The sequence below is a fragment of the Dreissena polymorpha genome, chromosome 6 (genome assembly GCF_020536995.1).
Source record: "Dreissena polymorpha isolate Duluth1 chromosome 6, UMN_Dpol_1.0, whole genome shotgun sequence".
NCBI classification, from domain to species: domain Eukaryota; kingdom Metazoa; phylum Mollusca; class Bivalvia; order Myida; family Dreissenidae; genus Dreissena; species Dreissena polymorpha.
In genome coordinates, this window is record NC_068360.1 from 70894509 (window position 1) to 70904219 (window position 9711).

The 9711-nt window shown below is 35.7% G+C and overlaps 1 protein-coding gene across 1 annotated transcript in view; it reads right to left on the reverse strand.

The window, feature by feature from the left end:
• Positions 1-9441, reverse strand: part of LOC127835789 (uncharacterized) — a 35029-nt gene extending 25588 nt beyond the window's left edge. Inside the window, exons 1-2 of the mRNA XM_052362225.1 lie at positions 9410-9441; positions 5096-6651 (exon numbers count right to left, since the gene is read on the reverse strand). Coding sequence (XP_052218185.1) covers positions 5096-6613 — 1518 coding nt within the window. The 5' untranslated portion in view covers positions 6614-6651; positions 9410-9441. The remainder of the gene's footprint in view (positions 1-5095; positions 6652-9409) is intronic.
• Positions 9442-9711: the final 270 nt, after the last annotated feature.

Below are 9711 nucleotides of genomic sequence, written 5' to 3' on the forward strand. Positions count from 1 at the left end.
TGACTTGACATCATTGAACCGGTTTATTCATTGATAAGATCGGGATCTCCACAGGTGTTTAATCTCGATTGTTAGGTGGGGAGAAGGGTCCGAATGATAATGTTGTCGTCGGCTTACGAATCACATTTCACAAGTTTTAGACAAATATGCATACGTTATAAACCTAATTTAAGTATTACATAGATAATAACTTATCTTTATTTTGATGAACTACGTTTAAGGTATAAAACTATAATTATCTATGTGTTGTGTGCCGCATACATACCATCTTGCTTTTTTAAATTTGATCACAACGGTCCGAAGTCATAAACATTCATTATGCATGGTTGCTAAAGCACAGTGTATACTAACTAACCTATGTTTATTGTTGTTTGCTAGGGTTATTATTTTTTATTTTTATTTTTTTTATTTGGGGGGGGGGGGGAGGGCTTTTATAGAAGATTTCAACTAGTCCTTCAATTAACGAAAAAAAATATTGGTATAGGAAATATAAAAGAGTAATAGACAGCTTCATTCATGCTGTTCTATTATGGTGTTTTAACGCATATAATTATGTATGGTTGATGAAGCACATTGTATGCTACCGATGTTTATTGTTGTTTGATGATGATGTTAAGTTGGTGTTGCTGTTGTTGTTAATGATGATGATGAGGAGGAGGAGGAAGAAGAAGAAGAAGATGATGATGATGATGGTGGTGGTAGTAGTGACGACGACGACGATGATGATGATTTTGATAATGATAATGAGATTTGAATTAAATTAATGCGCAAAGATTTTTCTTTTTAGCGGCCAAGTGCAGATATCTGCGCTCGGCCGCTGTAAGGGTTATGTAATATTTGCAATCTACATAGGAGTCAATAGCAGATACCAAGCACCATATGCTTATGAGAAACAAAAGCAAAATATTGGCAATCGCTGAAATCTCGAATATGACTTAATCATTTTATTAAATGAAAACCGGTAACTATTTTAAACGGTTATTACATTGCAACAACTTAGCGTTGTTTATCCAAAAGACCATTGTTATAATTACAGGGACGTCAATAGGCCAAACTATTCAGGAAATATGATTTGAGTCGTCAAGGATAGATTTTGAGATCAATGTACGTCCGATGAGATTTAAAGGGAGTTGGAGGCGTAGGGACAGATTCGTTCGAGTACGCGATCATTTGAGAACAAATAATGTTGAAGCTTTATCGGAATTCCGGAAATTTGCGATCGGTACCGATTTTTCCAGGTTCTTTTTTATTGATTCTGATAAGTTAGCGGCCGGCACGGACATGAATATTAACTGACGAAAACCTCTTCGCTACTTTCCGAAAATATTCGACATGTTGCAAATATCCGTAATATTCCGCATTGTACTCACCAGAAATTGCAACTAGAAAGACTACAATAAATCAATTAGCTACGGCTCGGGCGGGGATTTACCTTTTATCCCTGTTAGGGACCTAATGCCCCAGATTACCGGCTATTTTTTCCGGAATTCGAACTTGATACACTTGAAGTAACTTGCATTCTGCTTACTGCCTGTTGCTAACTGCCGTTTTTAATGACGTTTAGTGGCAAAACCGATTATGACTGGTTTCAGGAATAATGAACACACAAACATTGGATAGTCACCAAGCATGTTGAAACAATCATCAAGTATAACCGATAGAGAACAAGCATGTTGGAACTGTCATGAAGCATGTTAGAATAAACATCACGCATAATGTAAATATTCATCATGAATGATGTAATGTTGCAGCAATCATCAAGTTTAAACGAATAGACAACAAGCATGTTGGAATTGTCATAAAGCAAATTAGAATAAGCATCAGTCATAATGTAAATATTCACCACGAATGATGTTACTTTTACCTAAATATCCTTCCATAGACATGTGTTGTTACTAAAATAGACATAGAGATTTGAGCATTGGGAGTGACCTAATCATACTATGCTTTAGCAGTATTACGGAATACCGTTAGTGCCATCGTGGTTACACATTAAAATCCAGAGGGCGAGAACGCGAGAACGCGATAGTACGATGGCGACAATGTGACAATACGATGATGACAGGGTGACAATACGATGTCGACAATGCGATAGTACGATGGCGACAATGCGAGAACGCGATAATACGATGACGACAATCAGATAGTGCGATGACGACAGTGCGACAATACGATGGCGACAGTGAGATAGTACGATGGCGACAATACTACAGTTCGATAGTGCGATAATACGATGACGACAGTGCGAAAATACGATGACGACAGTGCGACAATACGATGGCGATAGCCGACAGTGCGATAGTACGATGGTGCCAATGCGATAACGCGATAGTATGATGGCGGCAATTCGAAAATGCGATGGCGACAGTGCGACAATACGATGGCGACAATGCGATAGAACGATGGCGACATTGCGATGATACCACGGCGAAAGTACGATATGACTATCGCATTGTCGCCCCCGTACTATCGTACTGCCGCCATTGTATTGTCGCACTGTCGCATTGTCGTCATCGTACTAGCGCGTTTTCGCAATCGTACGAACGCATTGTCGCCATCGTATTGTCGCACTGTCGTCATCGTACTTTCGCGTTCTCGCATTCTCGCCCTCTGGATTTTAATGAGTAACCACGGTGGCCCTAACGGTATTTTGTACAGTAAAGTGCGTAAAATCTGGAATAACAATTTATATGCCGAAAACAGATGTTGAAAACCCGACTTTGTTTTATAAGTAGTAGTCTAAATATACAATGAGTTTTCCGAGCATTAAATAAACATATTAAAATAAAATTCATGTTCGTATCGGTTGAAGTTCGTGTTAATAGTAGAAGCAAAGAACACAATAAAACGCTGATTGGGCTTACTAATTTGAGGCAAGAAAAAACACATCGCGCTATTTTATATAACATATAACGCGCATCCGCAAAGTTCGAGCGCCCGTCTCGGTGCCGTCGTTTCCGGTGAAAGTTTCGCACAGGAGCTACCGAGTTTGGATATGAGACCACGAATCATGGCTTGACTTGATATATCAGTCAGCGTAGAACCTGACCAGACTGCGCGGTTGGACAAGCTAGGATGGACCAACTTTGGCCGCATATGACATAAGACCCATTTTCGCATGACGCGGGTCATCTGACCTTTATAATGTGTATATAGCTTTGAATGGAATTTGCACATAGTTTTTGGCATGGACTTATTGTTATGTTAATGTGTTGCACGCTTTCAAAAGCAGAGGGCATATATAAGATCAATTATACTACGGAGTTCATTTTCTGTTGCAAAATGAAATGCAATAAAGATTGTTACTCAGCGGTGTGTACAGTATGACAGCGTTGTCTGTCTGCGATGCATTTATACTGGTTCTAAGCTGGCATACTCACCAATTGGACTCAACCATCTGCTCGAACAAGAAATGATAAGTTCTACTAGCATAAACCTTTAATTGTAACTCATTTAAAAAATATTCATGTTATTTATATTATTCAATTTATTATTCAAAATTATAATTATTATTTCCTTTATTGTTGTTTTTCGCATTAAGAAACTTATTCGGCTTACGAAACTGAAAAATCCCATTGGAAAAAAATCCCATGGAATAAAAAATCCCATGGGATAAAAAAATCCCATGGGATGAAAAATCCCATGGGATAAAAAGTCCCATGGGATTTAAAAATCCCATGGGATTTTTGTTTTTTTTTTAAACACGACTAAACGCATTAAAATATCGTAGTTGTTCATCATTTCATAAAAGATGATGTTTCTGAAAGTTTCATGAATAAATCTCTCAAAATAAGAAAAAAATCCCATGGGATTTTTTTCTCCCATTTAAAAATGGGATTTTTTTATTACTATATATTTATATATATAATTGGCATAAAACCAATATACAGTCCTTAAATAACGTTAAAATACTTGCAAACGCAAATAAAACACGTTTTTTAAAATGTTCAAAATCCCATGGGATTTTTCTCCCATTTGCAAATTATGGGAGAAAAAAAATCCCATGGGAGAAAAAATCCCATGGGAAAATCGAAAATCCCATGGGAAAATGCAAAAATCCCATGGGAACCCCAACTTTGCTTATAAATTTCATATTGAAGAAAACGCGTTTTTTGAGTAAAAATAACCAATTATTAATCAACGATAAGACTTTTATCGCATACTATGTCTCAAAGTAGCAAATCTTTAAGAAAAAGGGTACTTAAGTTTGCGAAATTTCGGTTTCGCAAAGTTTTTCCGGTGGCCGTTCAGAATGATCTAATGAAGAAAGCGCGATCAACAAGCCGCACAGCCACTCAGCTGAACATTCAACTTTCTGCAATGATATGCATTGTAATGTAGCAGGCAGTTGTAAAGTACATCGCTCGCTATAAGTACCCCGCAAATAAAGTTTTGTCAATTTCTTGAGAGTGTACATAATCTTTGACGCTAATGAGACATCACCAATAGTATGCAGGGACAGTTCTCCGATAGATGTACAACGCAGTGTATCATATAAAGCATGATTGCCGTGTTCAATACTTAGTTTGATATTTGTCATATCGCTTAACAATAATTCTGACAGGAAAATTTGCGTATTGGGATTCGTAACAGTTACAGCTTCCAAATACAAGTTAACACCATGTTGTACTGATACTAAATACACGAGTAGGCGATGAAGAAACACTGCCGAACAAGTACATTTTAGCAAATAAACATCTTCTATTGTGCCAGGAAGAACTGTTTGTTCAAAAAGAGTTGAGTCTTCTATTGATAAAAACATTAAGTTAGACAAAGACGGAAGAACATTTGAAAATGGTGATTCGTCAATTTGTCCGATAACATATAGTTCCTGTATGTTCAAATTATGTAAGGCTTTATAAATTTCCGAGGTCACTGTAGTCTTTAAACGTTGAAGACTATGCTTTGACTGTTGCATGACTGACAGTAATTCGCTTGATTCCAAAACATTGCTTTCTAATATGAGTGACCGAACATTTGACTTGTTGAAACTAAGCAGTTCCTTTAATGCACTTGTCTCCGAATCAAGTAGATATGTATTAAATGTGAAATCCATACAATATAGAAAGATGTCCTTCTGACCACTGATTTTTGCCTCATTGAAACCAGCTATAACCATGTGCTGGAACAAGACTGATATTGCAAGACAACGTGCATCGTAATTCATATCATTACGTTTTGATTTTAGAACGGTTTCCTTTGTATATTTGTCTATCTGAAATGCTGATAAGTTTTCCGAATAGTGCTTCATGTACAAACTCAGTCCGTTACTTATGTCGTTGAAGAATTCGTCGTCTACTAAACGGTTTAGTAGTTTATTAGCTGTCTCGCACTGAAGTCCGTACAGATAAATAATCGTCTGGCTCATTTCTAACACACTATATTTATGTTCAGGTTTGAAATTTGCTATCAGGTCTTGCTGTGAATTTGCTATATGAAATGCTGCCAGAAACTCATGGACTGTTTCGTGCGTAAATGAATATTTCGAACCCTGTGCAACTTTTACGGAATGGAACCTTGCTGTTAAGACACCAGCCTTGAGGCAAAACTGCAATTGTTTTTTAGATAAATATTTCCTTAATTCCTGTTCACTGAACGTTAGAGATGTGTTCGATGAAAATGTAAATTGAAACGCAGCATTTGCAAGTGCATCAAATATTTTCATTTGTTTCTTTATATATCTCGTACTTGATAAACACTCAATCGAGTACCCGTTTTTAAAAGATCCCTCTGTCGCATTGGCATTCTTAAATAGTGAGTCTAGAAGAATACAATTTATTTCACACAATGAGCCTTTAACATCCGTTTTGCTCATCCATACATTGACTATCAACTCCTGCAGCCAGGGCGACGTAAAAAAATGCATAAAGTGATGTTCGTTAACGTATGTCATAAAATCAGTGTGTGTCATTTTATTAGCAGTCTGAAGACTGACTATTAATTGCTTTGTTAGCTTTTCTGAATCTGTTATGCCTTCAATTTCTAGTAGTCTGTCAATAACAGAAACTTTGATCCGCTCGTCCGCCATTTTCCATGGTCGTGTTGTTATTAGCGAAACGCAGTTTGTATGAGAGCTTGGTATTCTAGGTACAACGTGCTGATTCAAATGATCAGTCCACTCGTTAAGTCCATCCATAGTTACGAGGCAAGTCTCTCGTTCAAGGATTTGGTGTAAAAGCTCAAATGCTTTCGTTTGTTTAGCACCCGTGAAAATGTTGTCAATTATTTGTGTTTTGATCATTTCTACAACCTCACGTTGACCCTTGGCATCTCGTAGTGAAATGTGAAACAGAAATTGAAAGTCCTTCAAAGTATCAGCATCGCTAAATGTAGCCTTGTTATCAGGATTGCAACAAGAAACTGCGTTGCACCAGTCAATCACAAGTTTAGTTAGGAATGTAGACTTTCCTATTCCGGGGTCTCCTTGAACAAACACACGTTTGAGCTTTATATCATTGTAAAAGAAGTCCTTGTATTGGTAAATCGCTTTGTTTGTTTTATATCGAGATCCATCTTTCTCAATATTGTAAAGACTGAATTTCGGTTGCACAAAAATGTCAAAGATGGGTTTGTCAAGACCCAGCCATAGCGGCAAAACAGACACAGTATTCATCTCCGTCGTATACAACTCAATTAAATGTCCGCGAAAATCTGAAATGTACATGTGCATTTCGTTTTGCAAGAATACAATATTGACGAAAAAACATGAACATCAATAATGCTAATAACCATGATAATATAACAACAGCAATTCATATTATACTACAGCCACTACAGTACTTCTTCTACTACTACTACTACCACTACTATTACTACTACTACTACTACTACTACTACTACTACTACTACTACTACTACTACTACTACTACTACTACTACTACTACTGCTACTACTACTACTACTACTACTACTACTACTACTACTACTACTACTACTACTAAAAAGTTACTAATACTAAATTACTTATACTAAATTAACGAAATTGTCTACAAATATAAGAAATCAGAAAATCCTAATGTATGTTCTGAAAGGCAGTAATTTAACACGCTCCTGTGCATGGACTCAAATATAGAACCTCAAGATCAAAATAGTTAAAGATTAACCACTCCAGATTTTCAAATGTATGTATTAGTGTCTTATGAAAATAATGTGAGTTGATCTTAATTATGTGCACACATTTCAACAATCTAATAGTTCGTCGTTTATATCTAAAATATATTATATACTGAAATTAAAACGCATAAAGAGCTTTCGCACAAAATCCCATATTATTTTGTACTCACAATCGCGTGCCCACAAACAACACTTTGATCGAAAACTACATATTACACAAGAATACTGTAATACTCGTTTTGTAAAAACATAAATAACTAGCAATGTAAGTTGCATTAGAACCAAATTAACCACTGCTTAATTAACCAAATCGTATAGGCATTGCCTTATGCCACGTTTGTTAAAGTTTCGCAACACAACACTGTTTCAATATATACTATTAGTATTTTTAACTCTGTCGAGATATCATAAGGAACAACGCTCTGAGGAAGTTTCATGATGATTCTGCTTAATATTTGACTTCATGGTGTTCATTAGCTCTTTCTTCAATTCGACCGTGTTGCCTTGTTTTTCATCCCAAGTGACACAGTTTATAACCCGGTTTATAACCCGGAAATACAATTGGAAATAATATTCTGGCCATGTTTGTTCAAAGGCTGGGCATTCAAGCAAAATGTTGACGAAGAACGGACAAACGATGATCATAAAAGCTCACTGGTCAATAAATGTACGAATATGTGTATGTGTCATATTTGTTTGTATGGCGCACTTCTTCGGTTAAATTTATATAGGTATCTTATAAAGAACAAAGTTCAGAGGCGCATTTTTGTGCACACAGTCAATCATCGTATGGATGTAGACAAACATTAAAACACATACAGTTAAAATGTCAGTCGGCAATCATACATACATACCTGCGTTAACACTGAGATTTAATTGGTCTCATTTCGGCTCCATCGTTTATATTTGTTGTACTTTTAAAAATAGGAATTATTATTTAATGCCTTTCATTTTATTGTTATTGCAAAATACTTAATTTAAATAGATAAATCAGACTTATGTTTAAAACAAATGCTCAAAAGTGGGCGATTTTTCAAAAAGAATATTCAACGTTATTTCAAGATCCATACATATACGTTTGCAAGTTCAAAAGCATATCTGTCAGAATATTAGCGTGTGTGTAGTCTATTTACAGCTGTTTTGTGTAAATACATGTTTTACCTAGTTGTATGGCATACGGTTGACCGTTATTCAAGGTTAAATTGTGGTTATGTATCTGAACATTTTTTTTCACGAAGCTACAAACGTCAATCGTAGTTTTTTTTAATTCGTCGACCAGTAAAATCAACAACGTTTCACTTAAAATTTCAAACACGTGTGTGATGCTTTAATTCGGAAATAAACGGACACGCTGTGCTAATCCGTCAACAGATGCTATGTTCTATTACGTTTTAAAAACCTATGTCAAATGTTTACAAAGTTGTCCCTCAATACAGGTATTCAATAACAATACTATTGATGAAGTGAACAGTGCTTTACATTGTAAATATCAATAGCTTAATAATATGTCATTGAAATTAATCATGTTGAAAGAACTCTCCTCGGGGTGCAATTATTACTATAACGTTTAACTGCATATGATATACAAATATTTTTTACGCTTTCGGCTCATAAAACGATCACCAAAAACAACCGACTTGCATGTCTTAATCGGTGTTAAAATTAGTCCGAAGTATTTTCTGATTTTGCTCGACAGAATTATTTGAACGTTTAAATTGTTACATCTCTTAAAAGTTGTTTGTCTGTAATTAAAGCAACTTTACAAGTTACTGATCCTTATCAATTCTGTCGATCTGTGTGTCTATATACTCCTGTTTCATGACTCTGGAATACGCTAACAAACATTAAGAACTGAAATTGCGTTGTGTGCTGTCCTTCGAGCTTGAACTTTTTACATGAACAGAGCATATCATGGAATGCACAAGGGAAACATTGGGTAAATGTAGTGAATTTGTTTTCTAGTAAGGCTAAATGCGCGATACTTAACAATTCCAATCAGAAAAATCTAATACACGAGTTTTATACGCATAACTGAATTTTCAACAGACAACACTATAGTATATACGAATGTTTTTATGTTTGCCCATAGCGTTCATAATCGCAAAATTGTTTTCAACCCTCAGACTATGATCAAACATACTAACATTTCTTTAAATAGTTTGTTATCAAACAAGCGATTAACTAGCAATGCAAACTGAGATTTAGTAAAGGGTTTAAAAAACGTGATTAATTATACGAAATATACATTCGGAGTTATTAATAGAGAACTTACAGCGAACACAAAATAAGAAATACCTTTACTAGATTGCTCATAGGTCGATTCCAAAGTCTTGATGGCATGATCATCTATATCAGATGTACATTTGGCGGTATGGTCATCAAGTTTCTGTTTACACATGTCTATGTGTGAATTTAGATCCGTTGTACACTGTTCAAGGTACATCTGCATCTCATTAAGAGATTTATCAGCTATGTTTTGAACTTTCTTAAGTGTATCGTTTGCAGCGTCTAGTAAATGAATCATTTCCTCCGTGGTTATCTTTAATGTGTCCTTTTGCAGCTGTATTGGATAAAATGTGTTTAAAATGTGAAAACAT